The sequence below is a fragment of the Callithrix jacchus genome, chromosome 1, assembly GCF_049354715.1.
Source record: "Callithrix jacchus isolate 240 chromosome 1, calJac240_pri, whole genome shotgun sequence".
NCBI classification, from domain to species: domain Eukaryota; kingdom Metazoa; phylum Chordata; class Mammalia; order Primates; family Cebidae; genus Callithrix; species Callithrix jacchus.
In genome coordinates, this window is record NC_133502.1 from 78,836,336 (window position 1) to 78,854,988 (window position 18,653).

Consider the following 18,653-nt stretch of genomic DNA (forward strand, 5'->3'; position numbering starts at 1 on the left):
TTGATTATTTCGAAAATAATGTGAAATGTGATTAAGCATTTATAGCTTTACTTCATGTATGAAGTCAAAAAATGGTCAAAATAGTCAACTGTAAACTATGGTGCCTGGGTAATGATGTGCAGCTTCCTCAGCTGTAACAAATGCACCCCTCTGGTGGGGGATGTCTTTAGTTGTGGGGCTGTGTGTGTGTGTGTGAGGAAGGGGGATACAGGCAATCTTTGCACCTTCCACTCAATTTTCCTAGGAACCTAAAACTGCTCTAAAAACAAAGTCAATCTGAAATAGAGAAATTGTTTTTTAAAGGATGGTCATAATATGGAATTTCAGACTATGTCCACTGCTTAGTCAGAATCTCCTGATGCAGTCAGCTATAATTTGGCAATGGGTCTGGAAATCCCTTCTGCACTTGGATTTCATGTGGTCACCAAACTAGCCACCATCTAGCCAAGAGGAAAGAGTACCAGAAGCCTTGGGTCCACCAGCTACAACACAGTCCTATTTTCCTAATGTGCACCTGTTCATTCTCACAGAAGTCCCCAGTTACTTATTGAAATTATTTGCATCCTTTTACAGGTAAAAGCCAGATTTGGGAGGCTGCTGCAAAAACAGTCCATGTAAGAATCTTGAGCAACTTAAAAGTCCATGAAACATATCAGTTAGAATCTAATGCTTTCATAATCAGGACAAAGGAGACCTATAGAAGCTGAACGCGCAAAAGGCCTAAAGGACGAAAGCCCTCCCACGGCGTCTCACCTTGCAGCCAGTCTCTGAAGTAGTGCAGCCACATTTTGGGAAGCTGTTTGTTTTCTTCCAACATGACATACTTCACGTTACTGAAGCTCCTGTGAAGGTCGTAAAGTAAGTGCTGGATATTCGGGTAGTCTGCTTTCTGGGTGACTATATACATGTTGTAGAAAGAAAAGTATTTGAATTGTGCAGCAATAAAGTCATATTCTCTGGTTTCCCGAGGTACAATGTCCGTAAGGTCCAGCCCGTCTCTCACTCGGGTGGTCCCGTAAAGGCTGACCCCCAGCAAGCCCAGAAAAAGGAAGATCACCACTACCTGGAATAGAAGAGGCATAAGGTCAGACCCCAGGGAGCACCACTGACTCTTTCTTAACAAAGAGAAGCTGTCTAGCTACTACTTTGTTTTCACCACCACACTTGACCTGATTTAGCCTGTAGGGGTTGTTCTCGCATAGGAAAAAGGATAAAATCATAGTAGTCGCATTTTTATTTTGTTTTGTTATTTATCTGAGTTGGGATCTCACTCTGTCTCCCAGGACAGAGGGCAGTGGCATGATCAGGCCTCCAACTCCTGGGCTCAAGTGATCCTCCTGCCCTAGCTGCCCAAGTAGCTAGGACTACAGGTATACAGCACCATGCTTTTTTCTTTTGAGACAGGGTCTCACTCTGTCACTCAGGCTGGAATGAAGTTGTGCAATAACAGCTCACTGTAGCCTCAACCTCCCTGGGCTCAGTGATCTTCCTGCCTCAGCCTCCTAAGCAGAGGGACTATAGGCACATCACCAGACCCAGGTAATTTTTTTTGTAGAGCTGGAATTTCACCATGTTCCCTGGGCTGATCTCTAACTTCTGGGCTCAAGCAATCCGCTGGCCTTGGCCTCCCAGAAGTGCTGGGTTTATAGGCGTGAGCTGCCACACCTGTCCCTGGCTAATTTTTAAAGTATTTTGTAGAGACAGGGTCATCCTTTGTTGCCTAGGCTGTTCTCAAACTCCTAGCTCAAGCAATCCTTCCATCTCAGCCACTCAAAGTGCTGGGATAACAGGCATGAGCCACGGCTCCTGGTAATCACATTTTTAAACAACCTCATTCATAAAAAGACGTGCTGCATAGAGATTCACTCCTATGGAAGATTACCTCATTAAAATGGCCCTATGCTCTCAAAGCATTGACTTTAAGAGGACTGAACTATATCATACTCATATGATTTTTTTTAAGGAAAAAGAAGAAAACTAGAAGCAATTTGATGAACTCCAAAGGAGCCTGTTCTGTCATTTTTTGAAGCAGGAAGAATCTTAAGTTGTGGCAGATTACCTTGGCTTTTGGTTTCAAGAGGAAAGGAGCATAGTGCTTCTCAGCAAAAGATGAGAGTGTCCACTTGGTACAGGGGGGCTCAAGGCAGTGGAGGCTGGAGTCAGAGAACTGGGAGAGCAGGTCCCTTGTGGAGCTGGTGCTCTCTGGGCTCTGGCAGCTGAGGGTGTCCTGTGTCACGGTGACGGGCTGCACGGAGATCTCGGAGCGTGGCTCAGCGGTGGTGTAGTACACGTGAGTGTGGGGGTCGTACTCTGTGCGCAGCTGGACAGTGGACTGCATGGTAATCTGCGTTTCATGGGCAAAGCTGTGGCTGCTGTAGGGGGGTGGGGGGCTGTAGCAGGTACTGTCATGGGTGTCAGTGTAGGCCTGAGGTTCAACCTGAATCACTCTGCTGACGCAGGGGCTGAAAGGAGGGAAACACATTGCAATGTTATGCTGGATCAGGGAAATGGTGCTTTCATTCTGCCGATTTTCACTGTGTACTGAGAATACCCCTCTTACACAGCTCTGACTTGGGAGAGAAACATCACACGCTGAACTCCAGAAACATCGCCTGGTTTATAACGTTACCTGGTTCATCTCCCGGTGAACTAGATAAAAGTCAGTCTGAGGAGGACACATGGAGGACTGATCCTAAATTTGGCTTCCAAAAGCAAGTAATATGATGATGAACGCTTCAAAGCATAATTCCAAACAAAACAAAACCACCACCAAAAGCTATGTATTTTCTAGGTGGGTGGTTTTCAATCTTGTTCTGCTCTAATGGAGAGATATGAAACATTCCTACAATGAGCAGCATCAGTTCATGATGGAAAAAGGGGTCATCAGTATCAGCATTTCAAGGGCTCAGCTGGGACAGGGGAGAAGGTGCCCAGGGCCTCTGATGTCACCCTAGGGAAGCAGCCTCTGTCCAATATCTCCCCTATGTCCACCACACCAGCAGAAACCCTGTTGCCCACATTCCTTTATAACTCCACAGGCTGAAAGAGTTCTCTCACAGTACCACTCTGCACCCAACCAAAAGGCCACAGCAGTCTGAAATGTACCTTGTAAAACAGCAGAAAATATCCAGTCTCCTGTCCTCACGTCGATATAAATCCATGCTGAGAATTGCAGGAAAAATGAGCAGAACCATGGCAAAATTGAACACCACTACTACCGCTGCCTGGGGGCAGAAAAAAAAATTCAGAGGTCACCAATATGCCTCTGTCCAATCAAAGGACTGCTGTGAAAACAAAGATACTTTTAAACAATATTTTTCTTTCACTTTCCTCTTGCAGTGTTTGAAGCTGTGACGGATGTTAAGTTTCTTTTGCCACATCATCAAGAGACTATTTGACAGGAACAGTCTTGACTATTTCTGGGCCTATTTCTAATAATTCCATAAATCCATAAGGTACAAACCCAGGAACTAAACTATTAATGTGTTGATCGTAACCCAACCGAACCAAATCCACAAAGGCAGAGCACATTCAAGATCCAATTTAAAACAAACAGAAGCATTTCCCTTCCAGAATACTTCCGAGAGGTCATGCGACCCTGATTTTACACTTAAACATTTTTGTATCAAGTGGATTGAGTATATCAAAATGTCCCCTTTAAAACGTGAAATATAATTTCACACGTATCCCCTGAGGTTTTAATAGGCACATTCCAAATAGCCTCTGGAGTAGCCTGTGGGGTGTGGGAGCAAGAACATAAAAGGTCAAGGAGAGTTAAGCAGAAAGAAATTCCTGTGTGTGATTATAGTACGCAGAATAAGTAAGTACAGATTCAAAAGTCACTCTGTAACCTAGAATAAACACGGGGCTAGATTCTGCAGTGCGATGGCAAATCTCCTGCTGACTTAGTAAAAATTACAAAATTGGGCTGTTAATAGGGGAAGCCACCAGAGGCCAGTGGAAAGTCGACCCAGCTGGGAAGGGCATGGCAGAAGGTGCACCACAGAGAAAGGCGCTGGCAATGCTGAGAAGCCAGGAAATAGCCAGACATGGCTTTGAAAATTAAAAAAAATGAGGCAGTCTTCTTAAAGAACTGCTTAGTACAAAACCCTCAAACTGGTAAATGTCCCAGGGTGAGGAAAGAAAACCTGGCTATAACTGGCACCTAACACAATCGAGGAAGAACTTCACAAAGCGCTTTGGATGGGAATTGTGAGTTTATGCTCAAGGTGAACCAGCAAACTACCTAACCTCTTTCTTCTTGGTCTATCTTGAAAATCCCTCATCCACTGAAAAATACAAAGCATGTTAACTTACCAGACTAATGTATATAAGAACTGTCTAATAGGCCTACACAAGTAAGCTCATCACCACTGTGACGAGAGAATTTACCTGACAGAGATCCTTTAAAGAGAAAAGTCTAGTACTATGCTGGGTGCTGGAGACACAAAGTAAGACAAAATCCTGCTCTCAATTCTCATAGAGCCAGACCTACGCGCAAATGACAATCCCAACTGATGGATGGCATCATAAAGGCAGGTGCCAGGCTGCAGAGCAGCTCAGTGGGGTGCAGGGGTGGCAAGTCAAGGTAGGCTTCCTGAGAGAGGCTTCAGCAGGGTTTAGAAGATGAAAAAGAGGGCCGGGTGTGGTGGGTGGCTCACACCCTGTCATCCCAGCACTTTGGGAGGTTGAGGCAGGTGGATCACCTAAGGTTGGGAGTTCGAGACCAGCCTGCCCAACTTGGAGAAACCACGTCTCTAAATAAAAATATAAAATTAGCCAGACATGGTGGCACATGCCTGTAATCCCAGCTACTTGGGAGGTTGAGGCAGGGGAATCACTTGAACCCAGGAGGTGGAGGTTGCAGTAAGCAGAGATCATGCCATTGCACTCCAGCTTGGGCGATCAGAGTGAACCTCCATCTCAAAAAAAAAAAAAAGAAAATAAAAAAGAAAAGAAAAAGAGGTCAGGCAGGAGCAGGGGAATGGCAGGTGCTCCCTGTGAAGAAAACACAGAGTGTGCAAGAGGATACCCGTTTCAAGCTCCTCTGTGCTGCTGGGGTCTGAAATTTTCTTGGGGGAAGAAAACGGAGAAGCTATGAAGATTAGTTTCGTTTATATCTGATTCATGACAAGCAGGAGGTTCTCCCTGAGATTGACAGTATTACCTGATAAAGTCCCCAAATGCAGTCAAGTCACCTGCCTGAGGTCATCCAGTAAGTCACATCCAACAGACTTGATGCAAAGCCCCCAGCCCCGCTGAGAACTGGGAGTTTTGTGAGAGCTGGTCCCTTACTGAGAGGGCATCTGAGGACGGGATTAGGATACCTGACTGTGAGACAGCAGGGGATGCCAGGAAGAACAGGTAGGGAGTTCTAACAGAGACTTTCCGGGAGCATGTAATCCTGGTGGCCGGATCCTTTCAGCTTTTAAAATTACAGTCATGTTTAGAATCGAGGAGTGGAATGTAGAAGAGACCCCGGGCATCCTGCTTTGGACAGGCATTCATGAGGATGAGGAGGGCAGAGCTCCATGACACAGAAAGCCTCACGGGCACACGCATGGGCACCAGTCAGCCACACTGACTGCCACAGAGGTTGGGGAGCTTCTCAGCTACCAGGCCTCGTTGGTCAGAGAAGCCTGCTGGGCATCTTGCTTGTCTCCTGTGACGGAAACGAAGGGATGAGAGAAGAACCCCGAGGCGTCCCGTCTAACTGACTTTCTCATAATCTATTACATGTATGGGGGACTATTTTCTCAATGCCAGGCCCCCAAATGTACACCAAAATAGTAAAACAACCAGCAAGGGCTTCTCAGAAAGAGAAAAGGGTCATCACAAAGGCAAGAGAGTTAAGTAAACCAGAGAAGATGACGGGATGATATTGCAGCTGTGAATCAATTCTTGTTACTGTGCTCATAGGAAATGCCCCATCCCCTCAATGCTGCTAACGCTGGGACACGTGCAGAGGAAGTCCCAGTCAAACCTCCCTACCAATTAGAACAACAAGGGGTTCTGTTCTGGGAGTTCTCATTGAAGAATAAACAAATGAATAAACAAATAAAAAACCAGCAATCCCTAGTTGATCACAAAGAATTACAGCTGGTGTCAGTGCTTTCTGGTGTAGAGGTGGCATTTAGGCAGATGGATGAAGGCTGATGAGGTTTAAGACAGTTTCTTTGTGGAAAAAAATATCTAATTATTTGGTCACATTACAAAATTGTAGGAGATTTATATGGAAAATTCTGAAGGTAACGCAGGTTTACTATTGGACAGAACCAGCTTGATCACTCCCTTTTGATGTTTAATTTGTAGCATCTTGTAAATATAAACACAACTGATCACCCAGAGTCAAACTCGATACTGTTCACCAATGTAAAGGGAAGCTACATAATGGCCAACTTTGAGGGTCAATATATTAAAACAAAACCAGGGGCCACTGCAAAAATCACTGCATCCTCTCTTTTCCTTGAATTTTCTTTCCTTTTTTTTTTTTTTTTGACAGAGAATGAATCAGTGTCATGGGGAGGCATTCTTTAATAAGATGAAGACCCTTGGAAGGTATAGTTGTGATTTGCTTTTTTTTTTGAGACAGAGTCTTACTCTGTCACCAGGCACCAGGGTGAAGTTGCAGTGGCACGATCTCCGCTCACTGCAACCTCCGCCTCCCAGGTTTATGCAATCCTCCTGCCTCAGCCTCCCGAGTAGCTGGAACTACAGCATGTACCACCACGCCCAGCTGATTTTTTGTATTTTTTAGTAGAGACGGGGTTTCACCACGTTGGCCTGGATGGTCTCGATCTCTTGACCTCGTGATCCGCCTGCCCCCGGCTTCCCAAAGTGCTGGGATTACAGGCGTGAGCTACCGCTCCTGGCCAGTTGCGATTTTCTAAAGTGATGCTGATGAGGTTTGAAACAGAACATGAAAACCAGCAGTACTCATTTTTGTCTCTGTAAGGTGCTTACCTTGGGAGAACTTAGTGCACTGGATTTTCTACAAGGCTACTCCTCATAGGGAAACCTCATGTAGCTTTTCAGACCACCACACCATAGGGGATCATTAAAGGAGAGTCGGCCTCGATGAGCCATCAGTATGTACTGAGAGAGGAGAGGAGAGAATGAGAGAGAAAAGAAGAAAAGAAGGAGTGTGAGCAGATACAGAAAGACAGTGAGCAAAAAGGCAAGCAGAAAAGAAGGGGAGAGGAGAGAGAACAGGGAGACAGGGTCCCACTACTGAAAGACTCTAGAACAGATTCTCAATACCAGCACCTGTTACACACGAAACGAGCCTGCGGTACCACAGGGTGCTGAGCAGATGCATGCCTGTGCACAAAGGCATTCTAAGACTTCAGCTGCTCTGTGTGCGGGTCTGGCTCACCTTTCACACCACTGGGCAATCAGAGTCTCCTTGGCCTGTGCTTCGGTTACAGAGTCAGATCTGAACGTTATTCATTGATTCACTGTTTCTACTTCTACATAGGTTTGTAATACAAATAAACCCTCTTTTCTTTTTGTGTTTCTTTTGGGGCTGGTGGTTACAGCAATTGGCATAGAATCTTTTCTCCAGTTGTGCCTCACATGAAATACTAAGGAGGTCTTGAATCCCACTCAGTAGGATCAGTAGTTGCTCAGACCTCCTGGTAACTAGTAAAATGACATTCAAATACATGACTGATTCGTTCCTCTTACATGACAAATGTAAAGACTAGAAAAGAGCTAAACATATTGACAAAATACGAGCAGAAACCAGATGCATGACTGGCAATTGTGCTTCCTGCTCACATCTGCAGGAGCTCTTGGAGTAGCGGAAAGCTGTGTGAGTGCATGGGGCATCACAACAACAGGTTCAAAAGTGACGCAGAAGTAGTTTCCTTTAGAAACCTGGCTAGCTTGAGAATTATACATCATATCATCACAAAAAAGAGAGGGGAAAAAACTGAGGCTTTAAAATTTGAAATTAATTCACAAAACCCCAATAACATCTTGAGATGTCAAAACTCCAGGAAACTCTGGGCTCAGGAAGACCATGGTACAAACTGATGAAGTCTCTGCTTTATCAGTGGCAGTAACCTAGTTTTAGGATTCCTATGAGTTTCAAGTAGCTCAAGGGCAATGTCAGTAATTTACTCCAGGCGCAGAACAGATTACTGCGGTATCTCCATCCCAGGGAACTGTCCGAGCTTACAATTCACAGAAGCTGAGTCTCTGATTAGAAAATACCCTGATGGCCTCTGGGGGTGACAGGGCCTGGTCTGGAAGGAGAGGACAAGTCATGAGTGGCCCACATGCTCTGCATGGGAGGGTGAGAGGGATTGTGAGTCTGCTTGGGCAGCCCGAGACGGGAGCAGGGGACCAAAAGGAAAGAGAAGAGGGTACAGGAAAGATTGTGGTGGCCAACTTAGGAAAGGGAGGTAGAAAGCAAGGGCCCACTGAGGAGCGGCCTGCAGGAAACTCTCCACGGCAGATTGGCCAGTCCGTGGTCCTATAGTGCTGTCTGACACGTGACCTCAGCTTAATACTGTTGGGTTGGGGCTGCTTTGGCAAAAGCGAAAGAGAGGGTGGCTTGGGATGAGGTGGGCAGCAGAAGGGCTGAGCGCAGGCACTGGGAGTGGTGTTTGGAAGCAGAGGATGGCCCAGAAGCTGGCCGCAGCACCGGTGACCCCAGAGGGTGAATGTGAAGTAGTCCCCAAAGCCATGCAAAAAGGATGGGGACATTTTATAAGGCAACAGGCATCTGGGCTTCACAGGGCTAGGAAGGAAGGAAAAACTCCAGAAGTGTTTCGTTTTTTAGAGGGAGTGTCAGGGTTATAAGCTTAAAGAAGCATCCACCCCGTTAAATAGGGCCTCAAACACAGGCATTTCTATTTCACTCCAGAAGTGACTGAAGTGCTTTAGCAGAGACGGCAGACGTGGGATGCTAGAAGTCAGTGCCCTGCTCGGGATCACTGCAGCCTTCATCACTGGAAGCTCACCTGGAGGGAGAACGCGCGCAGAGCGGGAATCGGGATTAATGCAGCCATGAAGAAGGCTGTGACGTTGCTGATGGATGTGAGGGCCACGCTGGCTCCTGTGCGCTTCAGGCACTCCCCGGTCCTGTCCTGGGAATTAGAAACCACAGCACTGAGAGCTGCACTGCATAAGGTCCCCTTGGAGCACAGACTGTGTGAGCAGATACATGGCAGACTAACACAACTGTAGCTTATCATGCTGGCATTTGAGAGTGAGAAAGAGCCACCTGTGTTACCCCTAATACCAGCATTATTCAGTACTACCTAGAGTCATGAATTCTTCATGGTTTTTACCATCCAGAGCAGAAAGCTGTAAGATAATGACTTAAGCTTAAAATATAATTTTAAAAGGGAGTGGAGCGAGGTGATGGCCAAGTGACAGAATTCTCCAGAGAAGCAAATGTGGTCTCTGGAAAGGTATTGCAATTAGGGTTAAAGTGTCACACTAAAATAAACACCCATATTTCTAAAGGTACCCCAAATGCAGCTCTTGGGACTTCCCATAGCAAATACATGTCTTGAGAGTCTTCCATCTTATTTCCGGATTGGCAGCCAGGGACACATCATCTGACACGGGACTGAAATCTTTACTGGGCCAGTCGGAGAAAAATTAAAGGACAAACAGGAACAGAGGAAGCTGCAGATGCCCCCAGAGCTCTCTTCTTTTGCTTTTCCATTACCTCAAAAGGGATTCTTTTATTCTGTCCGGTTTCACTGAAGGCGTGGGCCAGAAGAAATACATCATCCACGCCAACACCAAGAGCGAGAAATGGCAAAACCTGTGGCAAAAACAGAGGATGGGCTTTAGACACGAGAGATCCAAGTAAGATGACTCTACAGCTGGTTCAGGACACTGCCACCAGCGCCTGGCAGCTCCCGAAGGAGGGCCTCTGGGACCTCACGGTGAAGAACTCACTTGAGATCCCTAAAGCCTAGCAGTGTCAGCTCACAGGAGATTGTGCATGTTTCTCTCGGAAGGTCTGTGTATTACCATTTTTCTAACCTACTAAATGAGAAGGAATCTAACTCATTTAAGCAGAGTGTGGCCCATGGACCAGCATTGCTGGGAACTGCCCAGAAGTGCACTTTCTCAGCCCTGGCCTCAGACTTACTGACAGAAACTCTGGCGGTGGGGCCTGGCAATCTGAGCTTTCACAAGCCCTGCAAGCAATGTGAATGCCCACGAGAGCCAGAGAGCCACAACCCTGGTCAGTGACATACATTCCTATCAGTGAAGTGTCTCTAGTAACCAGGAAGCCCATCAGACTTTCTACCCACTGCCCGGAAGGGTCCATCAAGAGACAGCATCCCCCTGAGGCCGGTGGCATCCTAGTGCAAAAGGCTGTAAGACCCTTCTGGTGAGAAGGACACACAGGAGGCTGGCTGAGCCAAGCCTGGGGGGCGGGGGAGGGGGTCATTTAGGACAGCAGATGAATGGCTCCTTTAGTACCTGAGTTGTTGCAGCGTTAAAGGAAATTCCGATCAATGAGCACAGGCCCAGTCCTGCAGCCACTGACAGTGCAACCAGCAGGACGCCAGCCAGCCCCACGGCACCCTGGGACTTGGAGCAGTCCCAGCGCAGCATGGTTAGACAGGCATAGGCGAGCTGCAAGCAGAACAATGGGGGCACAGAACAAAAGCCGAACATTAGAATGTGTCGTGGTTCTAACGCTTCCCCGACCCATCACCCCAAATCAAAAGGCAGAACTTATCAAATCCAACAACAACAAAACTTTCCATCAAGGACCTCACATAAAAGGACATGAGTCAAAGGTAGGCAAATGGCAAATGGGAAAAAACACTTTACATGACCACTTTTAAACCACTGTGAAGCCACGCTCTGTGTGTCTTGGATGCATGTGGATGTTAAGGGCAGTTCAAAAGCAGGAGCGGTCATAGAAAAGTAAAGACTAAAAAAACCACACCAAACCCTGGCCCCCAGAAGCCTGGAATCCAGCATTACCATGAGTAGGTAGCCACTGGCCACACGGATGACACTGACGTCAGAGAATGATTTCAGGATGTCGTCCAGGGTTGTGGTGGTGAAGGAAAGCACCTTCTGAGTGGAGTTCTGTGCGACACTCTGATGAACCACCTGTGGTCACAACAGAAGTCGAAATGCACAAACAGAATGAATGCTTCCCCAAGCCTCTATGGCACAGACCTCAGGCCACACAGTCCAGCCCTTCTTTTTTTCTGATGCATTTTTCTATGTGATTCCAGTGCAGGGAGCGAGGCTGAACTTGGGCTAACATTAAACAACCCTGTTTTAGGGCAATGGCCATGGCGAATCAGTGACAGTGGGTGCTGCTGAGGGCCGGGGTCGCTGGAGTTTGCTAGAGTTGACTCCCAGCGCTGTATTTACTCCAGGGCTGAGACTGCTCTCTGTTCTCCGTAACTTCACAATTGACTTGCGGTCCCATCAGCTCCCCCTAATCCAAAACAACCCATTCTTATGGCACTCCTCCCCCTGTTCATTTGCTGGCCACTTTTAAAAGGTCACATACAGCTCAGCAGAGGTCACTGCTGGGAAACAAAGGCCAGCTCCTGTCACATGACCTGAGCAAGGGGCCTGCAGCTGTGAACAGATTCTATGCCTGGCTAATGTTTTCCAGGCACCTTTGCTCACCGAGTGTTTTTTTAAACACTGTTACGTGCCTTAGCTTTGGAGTTCACAACTGGTTACTAAACATGCTTCAGGGCACCCCAATTAGAACCAGTCTCTTAGATAGTATTCTAGAATTTTCAGTATCAAAGAAAAGGAAAAAGGTTTCATCCCATCAAGTTTCCAGAGTTACAATGTTTTGAAAGTAAAGCTACTGGAAAGTAATGTTTTAAATGATGGTGACAATGAAGACTAGCGTAACCAGTGAGTCTGCACCCCGATTTGAAGGTGGGGTTACCTCCACATAGGTCCTCTGCCAGGCCTCCAGGATGGCTGCTGCCTTGTCCTCATTCCAGTTGATGTGGGAGACATACTCGTACCCCTTGAAGTGCTCGTACATTTGCTTGGGAGTCATTAACTGGAACATGGTCTGCAGGGCGTGGGCGCTGTGGCAGAGTCCAAGGGCAGGCATGTCACCAGCATTCCCAGGAGGCAGTTTCTCCCGCCTCAAATCCCCAGCCAGTTCCCCCAACTCACCGGCTGTAATTCTTTTCCTTCTCCGTGAGCACATGTTTCCATTAAAATGGGACCAGGATGGTTATTTTATTTAATAGATTGATGTACCATATTAAAGGTGTAACCTTACAAACCTTTTACAGATATACCCCCAAATTAAATTAATAGGCAATTTCCTTTCACAGTTTCCACTCCATGAAACAGGAAGGGGAGAGGAGCAGATAGCTTGAGCAGATATACCGGGCTCAGTGACGCATACTCGCTGTGCAGAAATCCCAGACCAAGCCGTTCCCAAGGGAGAAATCTTAGACAAAACTCCTGACACTTGACTGACCAGAGTCCACAAATGCACAAAGGATAATTCTTATTGAGCCGCTGGCTCTTCGTCTTTCCCTGTAACAGTCCGTGACACTGCAGCTCACATCATGAACTCTGATCGGTGTGTCCTGGCCTACTTTACATTTGCCCCTATTCTCTACGTAACAGGCAGATCTCCTAAAACCCTACAGTCAGGAACTAAGGTCTTGATGAAAACTACAAATCCGTTCTTGAAAAGTTCCCCACAAGGTGCTTTTTCAAGCTGTTGCAGTCTGCTCGTATTTCTTAATATTCTATGACAACACCCAGCTAGCTGGGATAACGAACGGTTTAAGTATTAGCACAAATATCACTTGCCGATGTCAGGAGGGAAGTGACTTTTGAGGAGAGGAGGAAGGCTAGGTGGCATCCGTTATCCTCAGGAGCTGGCTTACCTGATGAGCTTTCCAGTGCTGTTCTTGACTGTGCCACCCACAATCAATTCCTCCTGCCAGTGCATATACTTTCTGGATAAGCCATGACATCCACCATTCAAAACAAGGGCCGTATCAAGAGGCTAAAATAAAAAGACAGCCACATAATTACGGGAATTAGTAGGCAGGTCACATGCCTTGTTAAAATCCAGTGCGTTAAGAGCCTGTGTGTTTCAGAGAGAACATTAATAGCAAGGCTAATGAGAGGCGTATGGCAAATCTTACAGCAAAATTTGGCTCTATAAACAAACTTAGTTCCACAGACAAAGACGATCATGGAGAATGAAATGTTAAAAATGAAAATAATAAAGTGAAGGACGAACGGACACAAAAACGCGTCGTGCTCTCCATCCCTTCTGAGAGCGCTCACTGCCGGTAACTCACTTTGGTTGAATTTTTGTTGGGGGCTGTGGTGGGGCAGTCTGGATCGGCCGGATTGAGGCAGGGACGGTCCATGTAGCCATGACCAACCTCAGCCTTATTCAGCATTTCCTCCCAGCTGTCCACTTGATAGTTTATTTTCTTTAACTCTTCTAAGAATTCCAAAGGGTCGAAGTTTGTCCACCGCAAAGGAGGTTTACCTCTGGGAAAGAAATCAGGAGACAAGGCCATTAAAGGAGCCTTCTAAACCCATCATAAAGTAACAAGACTGCATCGACTGTATCCGCCTTGTAGGAGGCATCTGGCAATGCTGCAATTCTGGACTCTGGCATCAAAACAAATGCTCCTTTCCAGCATATCTGCGTGCAAACTTAGGTCAGGAAAATAATTCATAACTGGAGATGCTAAGCAGAGAGAGGACTCATACATTAATGAGGGCACTGAATAATCTTTAACTGCTGATATTGTGTACTTAATATCTACATACAAAATTAGCCAATGGGTGCATGTAGACAGAAGACAGATCCAAAATTTAAAAATTTTTTTTAAAAAAAGAGGGCATCACAACATCAGATTAGCACTTGCCAGCCTAATAAATGCTTTGTAAATGTCATCAACCAAAATATTTGATCTCTGCTACCTTTAACAATCCCATACTTATGAGCTCTCTGACAGCCTGGCAATGGAATGGGCAAGCCCCCAGCGGCCTCTGCCATCACCACCATCACAGCCACTTCCCCCCACACTCACTTTTGAATTTGTGCTGTTGACAGACCAGAAAGGCTTTTGGCTGCCTGTTATGTGGTTCAAACCACACTGTAGCTGCTTAACCAGGCTGAAGTCATTATTCGGAATCTCCCAACCAGAAAACACAAAACCCCTTATTTCCCATCTAACACTGTATACTGAAGGTCAGCGGATGGCCACTGCAAATTGCTTTTGCAGATATGTGTAAGCCAGGACAGAAACAATAACCCAAGCTCTAACTCTTGCATAATTAACTGAAAATGTCTATGCTGATTAACAATTATTCTTTAAATGATGCGGTATATATAATATCCAACTGCTAAACTGTGAAGCATTCCCTACTGTGGCCTTCACAGATAGTGGATTTCCCCTAAATGCCATTAGTGTGATCTTAAGAAAAGTTAGCATTTTACTTCACGGAAGATCTCGAACTTAAACTCAAAATATTTCATTCTGATGTGTACCCACTAATAATGTCTCTCCTTAAAAAATAAGGGTCTAAATGCCTAGTCTTCAAACCTAACTAAATGCCTAGTCTTCAAAACATTTTAAAGAGTTAAAAATCACACGTACTCTGCAATAATTTGCATTTTATTTGCATATAAATAGGTTGGTAAAAGTGAATGAAATTTAATGATGCCTACCGAACTGTTTTTTGAAAAGAGAAAAAACATTCTGCTGAAATTCCCTCTCCCCCGACTATTCACTCAAAAAATGCATATGGAATTTCAATGTTTTTATTTCTTGTTCAAAACCGAAATGGAACAATCAATGATAAGCAACATCAGAAACACTGAGTCCTAGAGAAGTCACAGATACCAGAAAGCGTGATCACACACTTACAGGAGGTATGCTGTCCCAGACTGTAATTTCGCCCCTTCCCAGAAGCAGTCCAAAGGTGTAATAATCAAACAAGGGTAAAGATATTCTATTATCTGTCAAAGTTAAAAAGAAGAGGTCATGCATCAGGCTAAGGCATACTACCGGGGTGTTCCTGAGACATTTTTGCCAACAAAAAGAAAACATACCTGATCCATGTAACCTGTTTCTGTGATAAGCTCTCCTGATTTGTAACACAGATGTTCCAATTTCCACTGCCTAATAAAAGGAAAAGCAGAGACAAAAATTTCTCACTAATAAATTAAGAAAACTGGTGAAAATTTGGAATGATAGAACATATAAAAAGAACTGCAATTTCGATCACTTTTAAGCATCTGTCAAAACGAGCAGAGCTTTTGCCAAGTAGAGACCCAGCAAGCTTGCTTTAATGAATAGATAATACTCAATCGTAATTAACATGTAGGGTGTTTATGTAAATGAATGCTACCAAAGTACTTGAAAAGTCTTGTTTTCTTAAGTGTTCTCCCAATAATCTTGTTTACACCATTAATCTGCTTTTCTACATACATTAAACAACTTCAGAGCAGCCCAGTTGAATTATCACAAATTCAGAATAGGTGGGGACTAAATTAGGTTGGTACTGTATTGACACATATTCAGGTGCGGAGATGTTTTATTGGCAGATCACGTCCTTAATAGGTAGTTTTCAAAATTAACTCTCCTGCTCTTAACCATTAATATTATAAACAACATTTGTCAGGCGGATCAAATTCTAACTTCACAGTCTCTTCTATTCCTATCTTACAGAAATGAGAATAAAATATACGGATCAAGAATTAATTTGGGGCTGGGTGCAGCGGCTCACGCCTGTAACCTCAGCACTTTGGGAAGTGGAGGCGGGAGGACAGCACGAAGCCAGGAGTTTGAAACCAGCCTGGGCAACACAGTGAGACCCGATCTCTACTAAAAATAAATACATAAATAAATATCTTTAAAAATTAGCTGGACACAGTGGTGCATGCCTGTTGTCCCAGCTACTGGGGAGGCTGAGACTGGAAAATCACTTAAGCCTGGAAGGTTGAGGCAGTGAGCTGTGATTGTGCCACTGCAGTCTAGCCTAGGCGACAGTGACCCTGTCTCTACAAAAAAAAAAAAAAAAATTGCCTGGTGTGGCGTCACATGTATGCAGTCCCAGCTACTCGGGAGGCAGTAGCAGGGATCACTTGAGCCCAGGAGTTTGAGGCTGCAGTAAGCTATGCTTGCACCACTGTACTCCAGCCTAGATGAGCAAGGCCCCATCTCTCACAAAAAAAAAAAAAAAAAGGAATTAATCTCGAGTCTTGTCTCTAGAAGAGTGTTATATAAGTTCATATCTTTCCAAGTGTGTTAGGGAGATCAGACTAACAAAAAAAAATAAAATAAATAAATAAATAAATAAATAAATTTGGAAGGGGTAGGGATGAAAAAGTCTAAGGGATGGAAAAAAAAAAAACAAAAAGTAAAAACCTCCCTCCCAACTGCTCTATGTTATTGGCCTCCTAAGGGAGGTCTGCCTTCACCCAGGGAGCTTACTGTGTCCTCTTCCCTGTGCCTTCCTATCTGCCTCTCAGTGCCCTGTTGAAATGTCACTGAGAGGCAGTGACATTTCTCCTGAACTCTAGAGCCCTGGCTGGCCAGATCTTCTGCCTGGCGCAGCTGTTGTGGGGGACCGCGCATGTTTGATTGGTTCACGTCTATCTGTACTCATGTCTTTCCTCTCTTTGAGAGCAGTGCCTAAGTCACTGCATGAACTTGGACAAATGCTCTTATAAGTCTAATTTCCAGTTTTCTCACCTAAAACATGGGATGGGTTGAACTACATGTTATTAAAGTCCATTCCAATGCATAAAATTACTCTGCATTCCATCTCAGCCTAAGAAGAGCGTCACTTAATTGCATAGACCCTCATATCTTCTCCTGAAGGGTGTAGGTGACAAACACTAAGAACGTATTGGCCATGCTTGCAGTGGCCCTAGGACACTCGTTTCCAGGCTCGCCACAGGGACGTCACTTGCAAATTCTGCAAAACTGCACTGGGCAGTTGCTTCCCTGCAGTGCTTGGTACAGACCAGCAGGGCAAGTCTGCCTGGCAGAAACGCGATTTTACATTTTCTAAGGCACGCATTGCATTCATATAGCTGATCTTGTTCTGCGAACCACGGAGGATATGAGCACACATGACCATAAGCCCAGGTTACAAACGAGCCAACAAGAGTGTGCCAAAGACATGTGACTAGCCCCTGGCTGTGCTTGTTCCTAGAATCCTGTCAAGCTGGAACGTAAGCAGAGGTTAGAGCAGGGACAAGTACAAACCTTATTTTTATTCTCTTCTTTGGTTCTCCCTGGCTGCTGAATACGTCTACACTGCTACTTTCTCACCTCTTCCGGGAAAAATAAAGGGTACGAGTGAAGGCCTCAGTGAAGAGGTGCTGAAACCCTGGGGGAGGGTATGGGGGTTGGGTGATGCCAACTAAGAGGTCCCCTAGAAATGGGCTGTAGTGATGCCAACCTCAATAGTAACCAACAAACCGAATGCCCGCTCTGTTCTCAATGCTGGGGTGAAAACAGACAAGAGATGGCCCTGCCCTGTAGTAAGTGACAGTCTAGATACATAAGAAAAAGGACAGAGTTTTGAACTCTTCCTAATCCTTTATTCACAGCATTGTGAAATTAGCAACATGATGCTAAAAGATGACTTCTTAAAAAGGTGACAGTGGGCCAGGTGCAGTGGCTCACACTTGTGATCCCAGCACTCTGGGAGGCTGAGGTGGGAGGATCACTTGAGGTCAGAAGTTTGAGACCAGCCTGGTCAACATGGTGAAATACCATCTCTACTAAAAATACAAAATTAGCCTGGCGTGGTGGTGTGCACCTGTAATTCCAGCTACTGGGGAGGCTGAGGCACGAGAATTGCATGAACCTAGGAGACGAAGGTTGCAGTGAGCACAGATCACACCACTGCACTTCAGCCTGGGCAATAGAGTGAGACTCTATCTCAAAAAAATCAATAAAAAGGTGTCAGCAACAATTCCCACGGTGACTCATTAGCCACCCAATGGACATTAGCCCCCAATGGGCTGTGTGACACAAAACAATGATGAGTACAAAGTCACAAGAAGCAGCTCTTCTTTTTCACACTGTTTGTAAGCTAACTAAGGGCAATTCAAAATGTCACTGCTCCAAAAACCCTTTAAGCAATGAAACATCTTATAGCCTGGGTTTATAGTGTCCAAGTGACTGAGGGTCCTCCTCATTTGGGGACAGTGCCAAGATACTGACAATACATTATAAAGTAATGCATTTGCTTTGTTACCAAACTTGAGAAACAAATCAAGATTAAAAAAAAAAATCCTTTCATTGTAAAACTATTTTAACTAATACTCCAGGTGCATTTTCGGGGCAATTTCATTTATTAAAATAACAAGCCCTAAACCAGCAGCCACCTCCCACCATCTTACCTGCTGCTCATTAGTAGGTGGACGAGGTGGGCCTTACCTGTTGTACATGTATACGTGGACACGGCTGGCCTGGAGCGCCGAGTCCAGGTGTTGTAAGAGCGCTTCTGTGGTCAGGACATTAGCATCTTCCTCTTTAGGGGTCTGTATCATGAGTTGAGGATTAAACATAGCCTCTTCTCCAATCTTCTGGCGAGTATAATTTAATTCACGACTTACTCGTCCTCCAACTGACAAACATGTACAGGTTTAATCAGAATAGCAAAATTACCGC

The 18,653-nt window shown here is 45.3% G+C and overlaps 1 protein-coding gene across 10 annotated transcripts in view; it reads right to left on the minus strand.

Moving 5' to 3' along the window:
- Positions 1-18,653, minus strand: part of PTCH1 (patched 1) — a 70,973-nt gene that overhangs the window by 22,949 nt on the left and 29,371 nt on the right. For 6 of the 10 annotated variants that reach the window (XR_013526070.1, XM_035300826.3, XM_035300818.3 and 3 more), the window contains 13 exons: positions 18,420-18,609; positions 15,074-15,143; positions 14,889-14,980; positions 13,302-13,500; positions 12,879-13,000; positions 11,909-12,056; positions 10,969-11,100; positions 10,456-10,611; positions 9,686-9,784; positions 8,970-9,095; positions 3,106-3,224; positions 2,060-2,462; positions 754-1,063 (listed from right to left, as the gene is read on the minus strand). Coding sequence is in view for 9 of the 10 variants with exons in the window: in XM_035300826.3 (XP_035156717.2) it covers positions 754-1,063; positions 2,060-2,462; positions 3,106-3,224; positions 8,970-9,095; positions 9,686-9,784; positions 10,456-10,611; positions 10,969-11,100; positions 11,909-12,056; positions 12,879-13,000; positions 13,302-13,500; positions 14,889-14,980; positions 15,074-15,143; positions 18,420-18,609 (2,166 nt within the window). In the remaining variant the exon portion in view is untranslated. The remainder of the gene's footprint in view (positions 1-753; positions 1,064-2,059; positions 2,463-3,105; positions 3,225-8,969; positions 9,096-9,685; positions 9,785-10,455; positions 10,612-10,968; positions 11,101-11,908; positions 12,057-12,878; positions 13,001-13,301; positions 13,501-14,888; positions 14,981-15,073; positions 15,144-18,419; positions 18,610-18,653) is intronic. The other 4 variants (XM_078348416.1, XM_035300822.3, XM_078348420.1 and 1 more) reach the window with 1 other exon arrangement.